The following is a 20019-nucleotide window of genomic DNA, read 5'->3' on the forward strand; positions in this document are numbered from 1 at the left end:
ATCGTCCCCCTCTTTTGTGAAGACAGATGCAAAGTATTCATTAAGAGAACTACCAACATCTTCCACTCCTACACATAGATTAACATTTTGGTCTTTTATGGACCCTACTCTCGCCTTAGTTATCCTCTTACTCTTAATGTATTAATGTATTGTCCCTCATCTCCATTTGCCCACAAGAGAGAGGCAGAGACAGTCAGGGAGCAGACTCACAGAGAGGGAAAGGAAACACCGGCCCAGACTTTGACTTGGTGCAACGGTATAAACTGGGGGTAAATAAAAAAGCAAAATACTGCAGATGCTGGAAATCTGAAATAAAAACAAGAAATGCTGGAAATACGCAGCAGGTCTGGCAGCATCTGTGGAGACAGAAGCAGAGTTATTGTTTCAGGTCAGTGACTCTTCATCAGAACTGGCAAATATTAGAAATGTAACAGGTTTTAAGCAAATAAAGCAGGAGTGGGGCAAGGGATAACAAAAGGGAAGGGTCACAGAGAATAACTGACCAGAAGGTCATGGAGCAAAGGCAAACGGTATATTAACAGTGTGTTGAAAGACAAAGTATCAATGTAGAGAGGGTGTTAATTGACAGAAAAATGAACAGCCTGGCCCCAAGCACAAACATGAAAAAAAACAGTGGGTAGGCACAGTAGAAACAAACTAAACAAACTAAAATAAAATAAACAGATAAAAAGGAAGAAAACTTTAACTAAAAATAAAAATGGGAGCCCATCATGCTCTGAAATTATTGAACTCAACATTCAGTCCGGTAGTCTGTAGCATGCCTAATCGGTAAATGAGATGCTGTTCCTCGAGCTTGCGTTGATGTTCAATGGAACACTGCAGCAATCCCAAGACAGATATGTGGACATGAGAGCGGGGTGGGCGGGTTACATTTCTAATATTTGACAGTTCTGATGAAGGGTCACTGGCTCTGCTTCTCTCTCCACAGATGCTGCAAGACCTGCAGAGTATTTCCAGCATTTCTTGTTATTATTATAGCATAAACCGAGCGTTTGTTTCACATCTCTCCCCTGCTTTTACATCAACACGAGTAAAACTCAGGAAAGATGGAAAGCAGGATCCCGGTTCATTGTCACCGGTGCAACACCACGGCACTGAGTCCAAATCTACCCCAGTGAGAGGCACTGAGACACAGAAACCAGAGATCCTGGGAGAAGGACAGAACTGAGTGACAGAGAAATAAACAGAAAAGAGAGAATCACAGAAACCAGTGATAGGATCTGAGAACAGGAGGCAGAGATACTGAGATCAATAAAAGCAAAATACTGTGAATGTTGCAAACCTGAAATAAAAACAGAAAGTGCTGGAAATGCTCAGCAGGTCTGGCAGCATCTGTGTTTGTTGTGATCTCGCTGTTTAGATTATCTCCGAACTCCACCCGCCTCCCTCTCACCTGCTGTTTCAGAACCTGCTGGCCGCGCATGCTCAGCCCACACTGCCCGTGCGCCTGATTGACGGAGGCTGCGACCAATAGCGGAGTGGGGACGGGATGACCGTGCGGGCTGACAGTCCTCCAACCAATCGAAGCAAGCGAGGGGCGTAGCGAGCGGCAAAGTGCGGGTTGGCCCCACAACCCTCCCCCACCCCCGTCCTCCAGTCGCGCCCCCGTCAATCAGCCAACATTGTGAGCTGTCGGGTCAGAGGTCGCTGTGCAATGCCTCAAGGCGCAGGGTTTGCAGCTTGCGTGGTGTGAGTCTTATCTGCAGTTGGTAAGTGGCGGCGAGGCTCCAGAAATACCCGGTGTAGGCCTCTACACCTGCCACAATGAGAAGCTCCCTGTCCCGCATTTGCACCGAGCAGGGCGGCACCTGCGGAGCTTCTCCCGGTGACAGGCCCGGTGTTAACGGCCGCCAGATTTCCAGCTCTTTTGGAGGAATTAAAGATTAATCAAGTGTAACATCAAAGGACAAAACTTTAAAGGAAACTGAGCTCAGTTATAAAGGGGCCTGGGGGAGGGGAGGGAGGAACCATTTGGGACACAGCACAGGGCAGGAGGTCCCCCCTCCCCCACTCCCTGGTTCCACAAAGACTCCCCTTGGACTGGGCCACACCTGGGCAGGGCTGGCTCAAGGTGCAGGAAGCTGCTAGGCTGAGCTGTGGACTGGGCGGAGTGGGGGGTTTGACTGACAGGCCTGGGGAGGGGGATATCAGGGCAGGTACACACACTGCTCCCCCTTTTCCTCCTGGGATCTTTTACTGGAGTCGTGTCAGTGGGTGTTTCTAAACTCTGTCTCCCTATCCCGGTAATGTCGGTGGATTGTAGGGTGCCTTTCCCCAGGGTATTGTGCAGCAGGGTACATGCGTGGCCATCCTTGGCCAGGAAGCAGGAGGAGAGATTGACTGTGATGGCTTTTACCGGAGCTTGGAAGGTGAAGGTTTACACACAGCAAATTCAAACCTGGAGAAAAATGTTTTGTCTCTTGTGAGTTTCTATCCTGGACGGACAGTGATGGCTTTTGTGAACTTCTTTCACAGGGTATTAGAAGGAGAGGATTAGCAGAGGGAAACTGAAACCAAGCATAACCTCAAGATCTGACACAGTCACTCGATTCATCGGGACATGAATATCATCGACCTTTCAAATGTTGAATAAAAAGGTTTGTCTGTTCTGTCTGTGGGAAAAGGTTTGACATTTCAGTGACTGGAAAAGCACTAAGATACACAAAGCCCTGGTTAGAACACACCCGGAGCACTGGTGTTTAGATCTGGGCACACACCTTAGGAAGGAAATACTGACCATGGAGGGAGTGCAGTGTAGATTTACCTGAATGATGCCTGGACTGCAAGGGTTAAATTATGAGGAGGGATTACACAAATGAGTCAGAGAGTCATTATAGCACAGAAGGAGGACATTCATCTTTTTGATTCCAGGCCAGCTGTCTGTACAGCAATCCAGTCAGTCCCGTTCCCCTGCTCTATCCCCCTAATCCTGCAGGTTTATTTTCCTCAAGTGCCCATCCAGTTTCCTTTTGAAATCATTGACCATCTCCACTTCCACCACCCTCATAGGCAGCGAGTTCCAGGTCATTACCACTCACTGAGTAAAAAAAAAGATCTTCTTCACATTCCTCCTGTATCTCTTGCCCAAAACCTTAATCTGTGTCCCCTAATCCTCGTACCATCAAATAATGGAAAGGGCTTTTCTTTGTCTAGCTTATCTGAACCTGTTGTAATTTTGAACACCTTTATCTGTTCTCCCCTCAATCTGCTTTATTCCAAAAGGAGAACAACCTCAACTTCTCCAACCTAACCTTGTAGCTAAAGTCCCTGATCCCAGGAACCATTCTGGTAAATCTCCTCTGCACCCTCAAGGACTTTCACATCCTTTCAAAGGTATGGTGACCAGAACTCTAGTTGTGGCCTAACCAGAGCTTTATAAAGGTTCAGCATAACTTCTCTGATCTTGCACTCAATACCTCTATTTATGAAGCTCAACATTCTAAATGTTTTGCTGACTACTCTCTTAATATGTCCTGTCACCTTCAAAGATCTATGCACGCGAACCCCCAGGTCCCTGCACAATCTTTAAAACTGTACCATTAAGTGTATATTGCCTGTCACGATTTTTTCTGTCAAAATGCATCACCTCACCCGATCAGGTTTGTATTCACTGGAATTTAGAACATTGAGAGGTGATTTGATCAAAGTTTTCAACATATTAATTGGAACCGAGAGGGTAGATGGAGAAAAACAATTTCCCCTGGTTGGATAATCAAGTACCAGGGGGCATAGTCTAAAACTTAGAGCCAGAAATTTCATTAAGCCACCCCTGGGCCCTGTAAATCAAGCAGGAATCCACTCCTAGGCCCTGTAGACTAGAACGTTAATTCACCCGTCCCCGTAAACCGCAGGATTAATCCACACCTGAACCCTGTAAACCCAAGCATGGATCCACTCCTAGGCCCTGTAAACACGAACATTAATCCACCCCGGGTCCTGTAAACCTGAGCATTTATCAATCCTTGTGTCCTGTTAGTCAGACACAATCTTCAGACAGACCAATTAAGAGCGGTTTGTATCAGGATGAGCATTGGATGCGGACGTCAGTCCCTGCCCTCCTGTGTCAGTCTTTTTTGTTGCATCTGTTGGAAATGGAGGAGAAGCTGCTGGGTTTAACCCCGAGCTTTATACAGGTTCAGTCCAGTCTGGCCCAACAATTTCCAATGTGAGACTGTCGAGGGAGGTAGATTGGAGGGGAATGTGCAGCAGGGCGCATGCATGACCATCCTGGGCCAGGAAACAGGAGGGGAGAATGTTGTTAGTTTCTATCCTGACTGACAGTGATGCCTTTTGTAAACTACTTTTACAGGGATGAGAATGGCAGGATTTGCAGATGGGAATGTCGAGTCAAAAATCATGTCAAGATCTGACAGTTACTCGATTCATCAGGACCTGAATATCATCGGCTTTTGAATGTGGAAGGAGAAATTTTTGTCGATTCTGACTGTGCAAAAAAGATTTCAAACATCATTGCGACTGGAAAAACACCGAGACACACACACCCGAGTGAGAGTGTTCCAGTGCACTGACTGTGGAAAGAGCTTTAACCAGTTACACAGCCTGAAAAAAACATCACATCATTCACAATGTGGAGAACCCATTGAGGTGTTCTGTGTGTGGACGAAGTTTCAACTGATCATCCAACCCATAGAGATATAAGGTCAGACGCACAATGGAGAAACCTTGGAAATGTGGGGATTGTGGGAAGGGATTCAATCGCCCGTCCCAGCTGGAAACTCATCGACGCAGTCACACTGGGGAGAGGCCATTCACCTGCTCTGTGTGTGGGAAGGGATTCACTCAATTATTCACCCTGCTGACACACCAGCGAGTTCACACTGGGGAGAGGCCGTTCACATGCTCTGTGTGTGGGAAGGAATTCAGTCAGTCATCCACCCTGCTGACACACCAGCGTGTTCACACTGGGGAGAGACCATTTAAATGTTCCGACTGTGAGAAGAGCTTTAAAAGGAAAGGTGGTCTACAGATACACCAACGCATTCACACTGGTGAGAGGCCGTTCACCTGCTCTGAGTGTAAGAAGGGATTCACTGACTCATCCACCCTGCTGAAACACCAGCGAGTTCACACTGGGGAGAGGCCGTTCACCTGCTCAGAGTGTGAGAAGGGATTCACTGACTCATCCACCCTGCTGTCACACCAGCGAGTTCACACTCGGGAGAGGCCGTTTAAATGTTCTGACTGTGAGAAGAACTTTAAAAGGAAAAGCGATCTACAGACACATCAACGCATTCACACTGGGGAGAGGCCGTTCACCTGCTCCGACTGTGGGAAGGGATTTACTCGATTATCCCACCTGCTGACACACCAGCTGGTTCACACTGGGGAGAGGCCGTTTAAATGTTCGGACTGTGAGAAGAGCTTTAAAAGGAAAAGCGATCTACAGACACACCAACACACTCACACTGGGGAGAGGCCATTCACCTGCTCCGGGTGTGGGAAGGGATTTACTCGGTTATCGCACCAGCTGAATCACCAGCGAGTTCACACCGGGGAGAGGCCGTTTAAATGTTCTGACTGTGAGAAGAGCTTTAAAAGAAAAAGTGATTTGCAGACACATCAACGCACTCACACTGGGGAGAGGCCATTCACCTGCTCCAAGTGTGGAAAGAGATTCACCCAGTTACCCCACCTGCTGAGACACCAGCGAGTTCACCGATAATGGCAGGGGTTGGATTCTGCAGTTGCTGCTGTTAATCACATCCAGAACTGAACCGTGACTGAAAGCCTGTTTCCTGTGGGGTTTCACCGTGCTCAGCGCCAGGTCCCTTGCTTTTTGTGGTATATATCAATGATTTACTTAAATATAGGGAGCGTGATTAAGAAGTTTGCAGATGAGACTAAAAGTGGCCGTGTGGTTGACAGTGAGGAAGAAAGCTGCAGACTGCAGGAAGATATCAATGAACTGGTCAGGTAGGCAGCCGAGTTAATTAAAGAAAGCCAGTGTGGATTTCTTAAGGGAAAATCATGTTTAATTAACTTGCTGGAGTTTTTTTGAGGAGCTAACAGAGAGGGTTGATGAGGGCAATGCAGCTGATGTTGTGTACATGGACTTTCAAAAGGCATTTAATACAATACCACACAACAGACTTGTGACCAAAGTTATAGCTCATGGAACAAAAGGGACGGAAAGAACATAGATACGGAATTGGCTTAGTGACAGGAAACAACGAGTAGTTGTTAATGGATGCTTTTCGGGTTGGAGGAAGGTTTGTAGTGGAGTTCCCAGCGGTCTATGTTGGGACCCTTGCTTTTCCTGATATATATTAATGACCTAGACCTTGGTGTACAGGGCACAATTTCAAAGTTTGCAGAGGATACGAAACTTGGAAGCATTGTGAACTGTGAGGAGGATAGTGTAGACCTTCAAAAGGACATAGACAAGTCTGTGGAAGAGGCAGATAGGTGGCAGATGAAGTTCAGTGCAGTGAAATGTGAGGTGATTCATTTTGGTAGGAAGAACATGGAGAGATAATATAGAATAAAGAGTACAATTCTAAAGGGGGTGCAGGAGCAGAGTGACCTGAGTGTATATGTGCACAAGTCATTGAAGGTGGCAGGACACGTTGAGAGAGCGGTTAATAAAGCATACAGTATCATGGGCTTTATTAATAGGGCATAGAGTACAAGAGCAAGGAGGTTTGTTGAACTTGTATAAGACACGAGTTCAGCCTGAGCTGGAGTATTGCGTCCAGCTCTGGACACTGCACTATAGGAAAGATGTGAGGACATTGGAGGGAGTGCAGAAAAGATTCACAAGAATGGTTACAGGGATGAGGTACTTCAGTTATGAAGATGGATTGGAGAAGTTAGGACTGTTTTCCTTGGAGAAGACTGAAAGGTGATTTGATCGAGGTATTTAAAATCATGAGAGGTCTGGACAGAGTAGACAGAGAGAAACTGTTCCAACTCTTGAAAGGATCGAGAATGAGAGAGCACAGATTTAAAATAATGGGTAAGGGAAGCAGAAGTGACACGAGGAAAAACTTTTTCATGCAGCGAGTGGTTAAGGTCTGGAATGTGCTGCTTGAGAGTGTGGTGGAGGCAGGTTCAATTGAAGCATTCAAAAGGAAATTAGACTGTTATATGAAAAGGAAGAACGTGCAGGGTTACGGGGAGAAGGCGGGGGAATGGCATTAGGTGAAGTGCTCTTTCGGAGAGCCAGTGTAGACACGATGGACCGAATAGCCGCCTTCTGTGCTGTAACAATTCGGTGATTCTGTGAAAATGGCAAGTGGAATTCAATCCGGAGAAATGTGAGAAAATGCATTTGGGCAGGGCAAAAAAGGCAAGGAAATACACAATAAATGGTAGGATACTGAGAAGTGTAGGGGAACAGAGGGACCTTGAGTGCATGTCCACAAGTTCCTGAAAATAGCTGGACGAGTAGATAAGGCGGTTAACAAGGCATACGTGATGCTTCCTTTTATTGGTCAAGGCATAGGATACAAGAGCTGGGATGTTTTGCTGGAACTGTATAAAACACTGATTAGATCACAGCTGGAGTACTGTGTGCAGTTCCAGTCACCACGTTACGGGAAGGATGTGATTGCATTAGAGAGGGTACGGAGGAGATTTACAAGGATGTTGCCAGGATTGGAGAATTTTAGGTGTGAGGAAAGATTGGTTAGGCTAGGGTTGTTTTCTTTGGAACAGAGGAAGCTGAGGTGTGTAAGATTATGAGGAGCTGTGATAGAGTGGATGGGAAGGAGATATTTCCATTATCAGAGAGTTCAATGATCAGGGGACATAGATTTACAGTAATTGGCAGAAGGATTGGAAGACAGTTGAGAAATCTTTTCACCCAGAGGGTTGAGGGGGGGGGGCGGGTGGTTGGTGTCTGGAACTCACTGTCTGAAAGGGTGATCGAGGCAGCAATCCTCATCACATTTAAAAAGTACTTGGATATGAAATTGAGGAGCCGTAACCTACGAGGCTACAGACCAAGAACTGGAAAGTGGGATTAGACTGGATAACTGTTTGATGGCCAGTCTGGACATGATGGGCTGAATGGCCTCCTTCTGGGCCATAACTTTACTATGTTTCTATTCTGACAGTTGGGGTTTGTTTCTGCTGATGTGACTAATCCCTGTAACTTGGCTGGAATTTAATATTCTGGTTAAATGCCAAATAAATCAGCTTTGTTTCAAACACACTTTTGTAGATTTATGTCTTTCCCACCTGAGTGTTTAGCATCACCTGGCTGGAGCTCAGAAAGGACAATCTGGGGGGAGGATCGTACGGCAGGAACAGAACTTCAGCCTGAACACAGTCCGTCAGGATCACACTGAGAGGGACAAACGGCACTTTGGTCTTTCTCGTCTCTCTCCACTGACAGCAAAGTCCCCGTGTGGGTTAATCCTGAGGCCTGTAAGAAATGTGTCCCAGCCACTCTCTTCGATGGTTCAGACATCCTGGGCACGGAACAGAAGGCTCCTTTACAACTGTGTTTAGAGTCAGGAAGAACAACGGTGAATGCGGGAAACGTGCTGTCAAATCAGAGATTGGTGTAAAACTGGGATCTGTTCCTGACAAAGTGAAACAGCAGGTTTAAGTTTCCAGTCTGAAAATGACTGTGGTAATTATTTTACAAAACTTTCATGTGTTTGTGTGACAGTCCTGAGTCTACCATTGTAAGGCAGCTGTTAAATCATTTAAAATGTAACTGTTCAAAATAAATTGGTTAAACCCTGGCTTAAAATAGCAGGCGGAGGAGTTCATAGGAGCCTGTTAACTTCTGGTACAAATATACAATGGACATTTAATCAAGAAAGACCTTGGTCGTATGTTCATATGACCTGCAAAGTGTTTCTAGGAAACAGTGCTGCTCAGAAGGGATTTCCAGGACCCACTTGTTGTTATTTCTGGTAGTTTCACAATTGTAGGTAGAACCAGCTCTGCTTTCATGCCCTCATAATTGCCCTTATTTAAGTTTAGAATACTAGTCTTGGACCCACTCTTCTCTCCCTCAAACTGAATGTAAAATTCAATCATATAATGATTGCTGCTACCTAGGGGTGCCTTAACTCTGAGGTCATTAATTAATCTTATCTCTTTGCACAATACCAAGTCTAGTATAGCCTGCTCTCTAGCTCCAGAACGTATTGTTCCAAACAATTATCCCGAAACATTCTATGCACTCCTCATCTAGGCTACCTCTGCCCATCTGATTTTTCCAGTCGATATGCAAGTTAAAATCCCCCATAATTATCACTGTACCTTTCTGACAAGCTGCCATTATTTCTTCCTTTATACCCCATCCTACAGCGTGGTTAATGTTAGGTGGCCTGTACACCACTCCCACAAGTGACTTCTTGCCTTTATGATTTCTCATCTCTACCCAAACTGCTTCTACATCCTGGTCTCCTGAACTTAGGTCATCCCTCTCTATTGCGCTAATACCATCATTAATGAACAGAGCTACCCCTCCAGCTTTTCCTAGCTTCCTGTCCTTCCTAAATGCCATGTACACTTCAATATTCAGGTCCCAATCTATGCCATCCTGCAGCCATGTCTCTGTAATGACCATCAGATCGTACCTATTTATTTCCAGTGTGCCTGCATCGATGAACATCCAGTTCTGATGTGTAATTGAATGCCTTCCCACAGTCCCCACATTTCCACTGTCTCTCCATGATGCAGGTGTCCTTGTGTCTCTCCAGCTTAGATGATCAGTTGAATCCAAGTCTTCACACAGAACAAGTCTATGGTTTCTACCCACTGTAAATGGTGCAATGTTTTTCAGGCTGTGTAACTGGTTAAAGCTCTTTCCACAGTCAGTGCACTGGAACACTCTCACTCGGGTGTGTGTGTCTCAGTGCTTTTCCAGTCACACTGATGTTTGAGATCTTTTTCCACAGACAGAACAGACAAACATTTCTCCCTCTACATTCAAAGGCCGACAATATTCAGGTTCTGATGAATCTAGTGACTCTATCAGATCCTGACATGATGTCTACTTTGAGTTTCCAGTCTGCAAATCCTCCTCTTCTAATATCCTGTAAAAGGAGTTTACAAAAGTCATCACTGTCAGTGCAGGATACAAATTCACAGCATTCTCTCCTCCTGCTTCCTGGCCCAGGATGGCCGTGCATGCGCCCTGCTGCACATCGTCCTGAGGGAGGCAACACACCATCCTGGATTCACGGCTGCAGAAATACCTGTTATTCCCCCATCACATCTCCATTCACTATTACTCTTCCAGTCTTCTTTGTGCCCCCCTCTGCAGTTGAGCCAACCATGGTGCCATGGCTTGGCTCTGGCAGCACTCCCCAGATGGACCGTCACTTTCATGAGTACTCAGAACTGAACACTGTTTGGAGAATGGGATGCACTCAGGGGTCTCCTGCACTACCTGCCTGTTTCTTCTTGATTGTCTATTGACCACCCTCTCACTCTGCATATCCTGAAGCTGCAGGGTGACCACATCTATAAACGTGCTATCCATGAAGCTCTCAACTTCACAGATGTGCTGCAGCGATGCCAGCTGCTGCTCATGCTCTGAAACCCGGAGCTCGAGCTGCTTCAACCGACAATACTTCCTGCATAAATGCTTATCCTGGACACAGGAAGTATCCTGGACACAGGAAGCGTCCTGGAGTTCCCACTTGGCACAGGATGTGCACTCTAGAGGTTGGAACAGCCCTCCCACTCCTCTATCTATTTAGGAATAAATCTTGCTACAATGAATAAACCTTACCACTTAAAAGTAAAAGACTCACCAGCTATTCACTTCCCTTCTGTTATTGAGTCACAGAGTGATTTATGGCATGAGGCCATTTGGCTCGAGTCCATGCCAGCTCTCGACAGAGCCGTCCAATCAGTCCCACTCCCCTGCTTTATTCGCCTAGCCCTGTAAGTTTATTTCCTTCATTAGTTTCCTTAATTAAATGGGTGTACCTTTAATTCTCACTTTGGGATGTAGCGGTACTAATGCTTAAAGTATCCCAAAGACATTTCTTCCTGTTATTTGAACCCAGCTAATGCCTTGATCAAAGCAGCGGAGGGAGGAATTCCATAACCACATGAGGTGCTCCGATCCTAGTATCCAACAACACGTTGCAGCTTTTTCCAAACCTTGGGAGATATCGCCTTGCCTCAAGTGTTAAAGTTCACATATCCTGCAACAATGAATCTCCAATGCAATCAGCTATTTATTTAAACATCATCAGGTTACAAGATCCTGGCAACACAATATCTGAAGCAGCACTAGCTGACTGACTCTACCCTCTTCTGCTTTCCTTATTGTTGATAGCATCTCGCCTCCAGGCGTCATTTAAATCTCGGGAAGCTCCCCCTTATTCTGAAGAAAACTGGAATGTTTAATTTCCAGCTCCTTGGACTAACTTCCTAACTTTGGAGAAAGGGAAACAAAGCTACAATACTTACCAGCCAATCAACTCACAGGCTTCTTGACTCGGTGGAAACGGGAGATGGGCAGCACAGTGGTTGGGAGGGGGAGGGGGGGGGGCCTTCCCGCGCCTGCGCTTTGCAAGCCTTTCTGATGGCGATAGGCCGTATTCTTGACCGCCGAGCATTCTGGGCAGGACAGTCTACCATTTATCCGTAATAAAATGAACTGAAAGTTCATGTTTCATCCTGAGAAAAATACAATAGTATAAAAGACTGAACATATAATTAGGACGCGTTTGCTGGCAACGCAACCCCTCGGTAGGTGCCCCACTAGCACATGCGCAAATGCAGCCTCGACGACTGAGGCGTCACTGTCTTCCTGTCTCCAGCTGCCAGTAATAAAGATGGCGCTGCTCAACTTGACACAAAAACTGAATTAAACCCAAACGGCCTCAATGCTCGGCATCGCAGCCTCACTCGCCGCATTCAGGTATCCGCAACCTCCCTCGATCGCTGCGTTTAGTTGGCCCCTCAATTGCCGACCCTGCTCCCGTGACCGTCTGTTCGCCAGTTCCCACGACTCGCCACTGCGATTGAGACGATCACTGGCCATACCCAACATTCCCGGCGCTGGAGACCAGTGCTCAGGCGCCCTTTCAAGCAGCATTCCGAGCATGCGCATTGCGATTTGCAGCTTCAGTTGTTCAGTGGCCGAGGGGCGAAGGGAGTGAAGGAGTTGTCCGGTGGGTGGGGAGGCTTCAGAAACACCCGGTGTAGGGCGCAACACCCCCAATAAGAAGCTCCCTGCTTCCACAAAGACTTACCCCTTGGTCTGGGCCACACCAGGGTAGAGCTGGCTCAAGGTGCAGGAAGCTGCAAGCTGCTCGGTTGAGCTGTGGAGTGGGGGGTTTGACTGACAGGCCTGGGGAGGGGGCATATCAGGGCAGGCACACACACTGCTCCCCCTTTTCCTCCTGGGATGTTTCACTGGAGTCGCGTTGCTGAGTGTTTCTAAACTCTGTTTCCCTGTCCTGGTAACGTAGGTGGATTGTAGGTTGCGGTGAGTGTTTTGACTATATTGCCTCTCCTCATTCTTTCTCCTTCTCCCACTCCGAGTTCCAGGCTGTAGACTTTGGTGGCTCGATGCGCCTGAAAGGTTTACTCTGTTTCACTCTCCACAAATGCTGCCTGACCTGCTGAGTATTTCCAGCATTTTCTCCTGCTATTTCAGATTTCCTGCTATTTCAGATTTCCAGCATCCGCAGTATTTTGCTTTTGTTTTATCGCAGGTGTTGCTCTCAGAACTGAGTCGAGAAACACAGACGGACCAATTAAAAGCCGGTTTGTATCGGGGTGGGTGTTGGATGTGGAAGTCGGTACCTGACCTCCTGTCATTTTTGTTGCATCAATTTGATGTGGAGTGGAGTGGAGGTGGAGGAGCAGCTGCTGGGTTTAATCCCGAATACTTTTGTGCCCAGTCGTGCCCACCAATTTCCAATGTGAGACTGTCAAGGGAGGTGGGTACCAGGGGAGATGAGGTTGCTAAACAGACACCAGCCACTGAAAGTAAAAGAATAAAAGCAAAATACTGCGGATGCTGGAAATCTGAAATAAAAACAAGAAATGCTGGAACCACTCAGCAGGTCTGGCAGCATCTGTGGAAAGAGAAGCAGAGTTAACGTTTCGGGTCAGTGACCCTTCATCGGAACTGACAAATATTAGAAAAGTCACAGGTTATAAGCAAGTGAGGTGGGGGTGGGGCAAGAGATAACAAAGGAGGTCTAGATTGGACCAGGCCACATAGCTGACCAAAAGGTCACGGAGCAAAGGCAAACAATATGTTAATGGTGTGTTGAAAGACAAAGCATTAGTACAGATTAGGTGTTAATACACTGAATATTGAACAGCAGCAAGTGCAAACCTGAAAAAAAAAGTGGGTAAGCAAACTGAACAAACTAAGATGAAATGAAATAAATGCAAAAAAAAATTGTAAAAAATGTAAAAAAGAATGTAAAAAAAGGAAGAAAAAATAACTAAAAATGAAAGTAAAATGGGGGGAAAGTAAAAGAATATTGTTTTAGTAACAAGTATGTCTGTCAAGCTTTTAATCCATTTTACATATACAGATTTTTTTTTGCTTCATTCTTGGAATGTGGGTGTCACTAGCCAGACCAGCATCGCTTGTCAATTCCCAATTGCCCATTGAGAAGGTGATGGTGGGCCATCTTCTTGCACCACTGCAGTCTGTGTGGTGAAGGTGCTCCCACAATGGTGTTAGGGAAGGAGTTACAGGATTTTCACCCAGAAATGATGAATTAATGGTGAAATATACACAATCGAACATCAATTTGCAGTTATGTAGTACCTTTAGTGTAAGAAAATGTTCCAAGATGTTTCACAGGAATGTTATAAAGCAACATATGACACTGAGCCACAAGAAGAAATATTAGGGCACATGGTCAAAAGTTTGCTCAAAGAGGTGGGTTTTAAAATGTGTCTGAAGCACAGAAGGTGAGATAGAGGAGCTGAGAGGACTAGAGAGGGAAGGTGAAAGCTTTTGGGCTTGGCAAGTGAAGGCACGGCCACCAGTGGTGGAGCAATGACAATTGAGGATGCTCAAGATGCCAGAATTCGATTAGCCCTGATCTCTAGGAGGGTTGAAGAACAGGAGGAGATTGCAGAGATAGTGAGGGACGAGGGCATGGGGGGATTTGAAAACAAGGATGAGGATTTTAAAATTGAGATGGTGCTTAGCTGGGAGTCTGTGTAGGCCAGTGAGCACAGTGGTGATGGGTGAACAGGACTTGGTTCGAGTAAGGACACAGGCAGCAGAGTTTTGGATGATCTCAAGTTTACGCAGGGTAGAATGTGGGAGGCCGGCCAGGAGTGTGTTGGAATAGTCAAGTTGAGAGGTAACAAATACATGGATGTAAGTTTCAGAGGCAGATGAGCTGAGGCAGTGGCGAAGTTGGCCGATGTTACTGAGGTGGAAATAGGTGGTCTGAGTGATGGCACCGATATGCAGTCAGAAGCTCATCTTGGGGTCCAATGTGACACCAAGGTTATGAACGGCCTGTTTTAGCCTCAGACAGTTGTCAGGGAGACGGATAGAGTTGGTAGCTAGGGAGTGGCGTTTGTAGCAGGAACTGAAGACAATACCTTCAGACTTCCCAATATTTAATTGGAGGAAATTTCTGTTCATGCAGTACTGGATGTCAGACAAGTCACGATTGTGTGTGACATGGAAGGGAACTTGGAGGTGATGAAGTTCACATACACCTGCTACCCTGGTCCTTCTAGATGCTGGAAGTTGAGGGTTTGGGAGGTTCTGTCAAAGGTCTGTCCGAATTGTACATATATAAAATCCTTCTCCTGTCCCTGCCCCTCCCACCTCTCCCTTTCTCCCTCTCTCTCTCACTCTCACTCTCTCTCCCCTTCCCATAGAGGGCAGAGTCTTGTGTAGGTCCAGACTGGTTGGCAGGTTCCCTTCCCTGAAGGATGTTGATTGTACGTCAATCCAGCAGCTTTTATGGTCACTTTTTCCCAGTGCCGGCCCCATAAATTACCAGATTCATTCAAAACCATTTCACAACCTGCCTTTGTGTTTCTGTGGGTTCTCTCACACTCTTTTTTTCTGTTTTGAATCAATTTCACAGGGTTTTAGAAGGGGAGGAATTGCAGCCGTGAAATGTAAAGCAAACGTCAGATCAGGATCTGAAGGAGTCGCCCAATTGATCGTAACCTGAATATCACTGGACTTCCAACGTGAAAGGGAAAAGCACTGATCACAGTGGGGAGAAACTGTGCACGTGTTTTGTGTGTGGATGAGGTTTCAGCCGATCATCTGGCCTGTCAAAACACAAGCACAGTCACGCTGGGAAGAAACCATGTAAATATGGGGACTGTGGAAAGGGATTGAATTATCCAGTTGAGCTGAAAACGCATCCACGCAGTCACACCTGGAGAGATGGTTCACCTGCTCTGAGTGGGAAGGGATTCACTCAATTATCCGACCTGCCTGCACATCAATGAGTTCACACTGATGCAAGACCTTTTAAATGCCCAAACTGTGGAAATTGGTACGAACGTTCTGCTGAACTGATGATCCATCAATGTGTTTACACTGACGAGAGACCGTTCAGGTGTTCTCATTGTGGGACTGGGTTCACCCAATCATCTGATCTCACTGTACACCAACGCAGTCACACTGGGGAGAGGCTGTTCACCTGCTTAGAGTGTGGGAAGGGATTTACCACTTCATCCAACCTGCTGAAGCACCAGCGAGTGCACACTGGGGAAAGGCCGTTCACCTGCTCAGAATGTGTGAAGGCATTTACTACTGCATCCAACCTGCTGAAACACCAGCGGGTTCACACTGGGGAGAGGCCGTTCACCTGCTCTGAGTGTGGGAAAGGATTCACTACTTCATCCGACCTGCTGGCACATCAGCGAGTTCACACTGGGGAGAGGCCATTCACCTGTTCAGAGTGTGGGAAAGGATTCACTACTTCATCCGACCTGCTGAAACACCAGCGAGTTCACACTGGGGAGAGGCCATTCACCTGCTCACAGTGTGGGAAGGGATTCACTCAGTCATCCAGCCTTCTGATACACCAGCAAGTTCACACTGGGGAGAGGCCATTCAGCTGCTCAGAGTGTGGGAAGGGATTCACTCGGTCATTCAACCTTGTGACACATCAGCGAGTTCATACAGGGGAGAGGCCATTCACCTGCTCAGAGTGCGGGAAGGGATTCACTACTTCTTCAGCCCTGGTGAGACACCAGCGAGTTCACACTGGAGAGAGGCCGTTCACCTGTTCCGAGTGTGGAAAGGGATTCACTCAGCTATCCAACCTTCTGACACACCAGCGAGTTCACAAGTAACTCAGGGATGAGAAACTTCCGCAAAATAGTAGATTTGCGACCTTGGGGTTTTGAAAATTCACCCTTTCTGACCTTGACCAAAAGACCGGCTTCAAAAAAAAAAAATTGGAACTGTCAGTTCACGGTTTTTTGAAGCCGTCCAACAACAAAGCTGCCCGGAGGTCTTTTTATCTGTTTTTAAGTCATCTTTATTTTTTATAGTTTTCCATCGCGGTGGAAATGAACTTCAACCAGGAAAGCAAGTGGGTGGAACTGCATACTCCTTCACAACCTCAGTGTGTCCGTCTTTTGTAAATGGCCAAAAAAGAGGTGTGTGTATACACAGACCAATTCCCAATCTTTTTGCCTTCATGGGATATCTTAACAGAAACCAGCTGAGAACAGCTTATTTGACATTACTCAAAATTAATGGTTCAGGATCAGTAGCCGGCAAGTCGCTGGTCTGCAGCAAAAACATTGGTCTGTCAATAGGAATTTGAAACTTGCTTCCATTTACACAGCAGTGTGTGTCTGAAGTAGTTTCTGAAAACTCTGCACAAACTGGTTAGTGCATGTGAATATCCTGCAGTGAGCATGAGCTGTATAAACTGAATATATCCTGTACTTTGCAGCAACTGAAGTGATCTGGAATTTCCACTTATCGGTTTGCTCAGGTGTATGGCTGAATTCCATTAATTGTTCATCTCCACTTTCACTGTCTACTGCCCCAGTCACACTGTAAACCTTGAGTCAGTGTGAAGCTGTCTTTTGCACCAGAGTGATGCAAGGCAAGGAGTATAACTCTGGCCATTTTCTTCAATGTGTGGTTTGAAATGGCTTATTATCTGGAAAAGGCTGTCCTGCACCACAAGTGCTGTGCATTGGCTACATTGCAACTATCCTGTGAGCTCTCTGCAGTCACTATAAATGGTCACTGGGTTTCTGAGGCTGATAGCACAATATAGATGTATGAATATGTATATACAGAGTGCTGCCTTTCTGCAAGCCAACACAAATTTTATGATTTTCCGCTCACGTTGCTGTTAAATAGAAAAGGAGCCAGAAGTGTTTATCACTGTTGGGATACACAGCTGTCCATTGGACCTGCTGCATTGTCACAGGGCCATTACCAAACTTCTGAGCCTCATTTGGGATGATATAACAGAACTCAAACTTGTTACGGTAGAGGTCGTTGTCGTCGTCTGTCTCTCGATTCGAGGATGACGTCTACTCAAGGTCATGAGTTTCTGCCATGGGTCTTCAGATCACTGAACAGGCCGATTCTTGACCCGCAGATCTTTGGGCACGTGGGGCAGGACGTCCCACGAGGTATTGGGACCTCTACTTCCTAGAGGCAGAACACTAGTCTCATTACTCGTTCACTGTCGCTAGCAAGGTCTGGTACAATTTTTACATTGCATAATATTTGGACCCTTTGCAGAGAAAAAACACATCTTTAATTAGTTTTCATTAAGATTATGATGAGGTCTACACTGCAAAGAAGATTATTTTAGTTTAGAATCTTTATAATGTGACCATTATTTAAAATTATAAAATCTACCACGGGTCATGATATTTAAAAACAAGCATTCTATCTGCAGAGACACCACATTTGCTAAAGTTAATAAGGTTATTTTTCTCTTTTGTGCTTGGAGGTAAATAATAGTCCAGAAGAAAATTGAGTCAGGAGTATCACATGCTCCTAACAGAACGTATGTGATATTCCTGTCCATTTAAGTTAATGGACAGCAAATTGGACAGGCTGCATAACTGGTATACAATCCTCCCCACCTGTTTTTGTTTTCTGCTTTGTTCAGGTAATTATGTCATAGCACAAAATAAGAAAATTACCCCACTTATTTTTAAGTTTCTGGATTGCTAATGTCTCATAAATGTTTACTTTTTATGAATTTATATATCTACTGATTTGTGCACATCACTTACCAAGGTACCAGAACGTGCCATCTGGTATGTTTATATATGTTGCTTTCCATTAAAGCTGACACATCTTCACAGAACATCTTTTCCATGAGCAAGCAATAAATAGGCAGAAGCAGGACACTGAGAACATGAAGCTCTGTAAAACCAGTTATCAGCTGTCAGGTAAGTCTCATGAAATTGTATTCTGAGTACAGAGCAATTTTATTCATTACAGATGCAAAATTGTACAAAATTGCCATTACTCAACCAGTTTGCTTCAATAACAGTGCTATAATTACAGGATTCCTTGTCATAAAAAAATCAGACTATTTTGTCTTTGGCCACTAATTTTCAGACATTTTGGTCTTTGGCCACTGTCACCCCTGCATTTGCTATTTGTTTTGTGAAATACTCTCCGTTTTAGTGCTCAACTGCAGGATAACTGATTACATTAATATATGTTTATGCATGTCTATAAAGTGCCCTGATTTAATTATGTTGTAATTTGTAACCAATAAATGATGTTTCAGGCATGACTTGTAGTCTGGTATCTTGGTGATTTGTCAAAAATGGAAAATAGGAAAGGGAGTAGGCCATTCGGCCCTTCGAGCCTTCCCCACCATTCATTATGATCATCCAACTCAGTAGCCCGTTCCGGCTGTCGCCCCATACCCTTTGATCCCTTTAGACCCAAGAGCTATATCTAACTCCTTCTTGAAAACATACAATGTTTTGGCATCAACTGCTTTCTGTGGTAGCGAATTCCACAGACTCACCACTCTCTGAGTGAAATAATTTCTCATCTAAGTCCTGAAAGGTTTATCCCATATCCTTAAACTATGACCCCTGCTTCTGGACTCCCCCACCATCGGGAGCACCCTTCCTGCATCTACCCTGTCAAGTCCTGTTAGAATTTTAGAGGTTTCTATGGGATTCCCCCCTCACTTTTCTGAACTCCAGCGAATATAATCCTAACCGACTCAATCTCTCCTCATATGTCAGTCCCGCGATCCCAGGAATCAGTTTGGTAAACCTTCGCTGCACTCCCTCTATAGCAACAACATCCTTCCTCAGATAAGGAGATTAAAACTGCACACAATATTCCAGGTGTGGTCTCACCAAGGCCCAGTATAATTGCAATTGTAAGAAAAGCGAACATATCATTTGCCTTCCGAATTGATTCCTGTACCTGCATGTTAACTTTCTGTCGTTAACATACGAGGACACCATGTCCCTCTGAATGCAAGCATTTCTTAGTCTCTCAACATTCACAAAAAAATGGTGATTTTTTTTGTTTTTCCTATCAATGACTTGCGGAGGACTATCTGCGTGCCAAACTGCGTAAGCAGCAAGTGATAGACAGAACTAAGTGACCCCATAACCAACGGATCAGATCTAAGCTCTGCAGTCCTGCTACATCCAGCCGTGAATGGTCGTAGACAATTAGAAAACTAACTGGAGGAGGTGGCTGCACAAATATCCCCATCCTCAATGATGGGAGAGCCCAGCACATCAGTGTAAAAGATAAGGCTGAAGCATTTGCAACAATCTTCAGTCAGAAGTGCTGAGTTGATGATCCATCTCGGCCTCCTCCTGAAATCTCCAGCATCACAGATGCCAGATTTCAGCCAATTCGATTCACTCCACGTGATATCAAGAAACGACTGAAGGCACTGGATACTGCAAAGGCTACAGGCCCTGGCAATATTCCGGCAACAGTAATGAAGATCTGTGCTCCAGAATGTGCCACATCTCTAGCCAAGCTGATCCAGTACAGCTACAACATTGGCATCTACCCTGCAGTGTGGAAAATTGCCCAGGTATGTCCTGTACACAAAATGC

The 20019-nt window shown here is 45.6% G+C and overlaps 2 protein-coding genes across 4 annotated transcripts; both read left to right on the plus strand.

Moving 5' to 3' along the window:
* Positions 1-1648: 1648 nt before the first annotated feature.
* On the plus strand, positions 1649-8542 carry LOC137349216 (zinc finger protein 774-like). Of its 2 annotated transcripts, XM_068014686.1 has the most exons (4): positions 1696-1730; positions 2285-2390; positions 2497-2618; positions 4331-8542. In XM_068014686.1, the coding sequence occupies exon 4, from the start codon at positions 4694-4696 to the stop codon at positions 5702-5704; it is 1011 nt and encodes a 336-aa protein (XP_067870787.1). In that variant the 5' UTR covers positions 1696-1730; positions 2285-2390; positions 2497-2618; positions 4331-4693; the 3' UTR covers positions 5705-8542. The 2 variants fall into 2 exon arrangements, with proteins under 2 accessions (XP_067870786.1, XP_067870787.1); XM_068014685.1 differs by lacking the exon at positions 2285-2390 and having other exon boundaries at positions 1649-1730.
* Positions 8543-11788: 3246 nt separating this feature from the next.
* Positions 11789-18702, plus strand: LOC137349224 (zinc finger protein 79-like). 2 transcript variants are annotated; one of them, XM_068014716.1, is made up of 2 exons: positions 11789-11884; positions 15051-18702. In XM_068014716.1, the coding sequence occupies exon 2, from the start codon at positions 15496-15498 to the stop codon at positions 16276-16278; it is 783 nt and encodes a 260-aa protein (XP_067870817.1). In that variant the 5' UTR covers positions 11789-11884; positions 15051-15495; the 3' UTR covers positions 16279-18702. The 2 variants fall into 2 exon arrangements, with proteins under 2 accessions (XP_067870817.1, XP_067870816.1); XM_068014715.1 differs by lacking the exon at positions 11789-11884 and adding an exon at positions 12082-12454.
* Positions 18703-20019: the final 1317 nt, after the last annotated feature.

The sequence above is a fragment of the Heterodontus francisci genome, chromosome 34 (genome assembly GCF_036365525.1).
Source record: "Heterodontus francisci isolate sHetFra1 chromosome 34, sHetFra1.hap1, whole genome shotgun sequence".
Lineage (NCBI taxonomy): Eukaryota > Metazoa > Chordata > Chondrichthyes > Heterodontiformes > Heterodontidae > Heterodontus > Heterodontus francisci.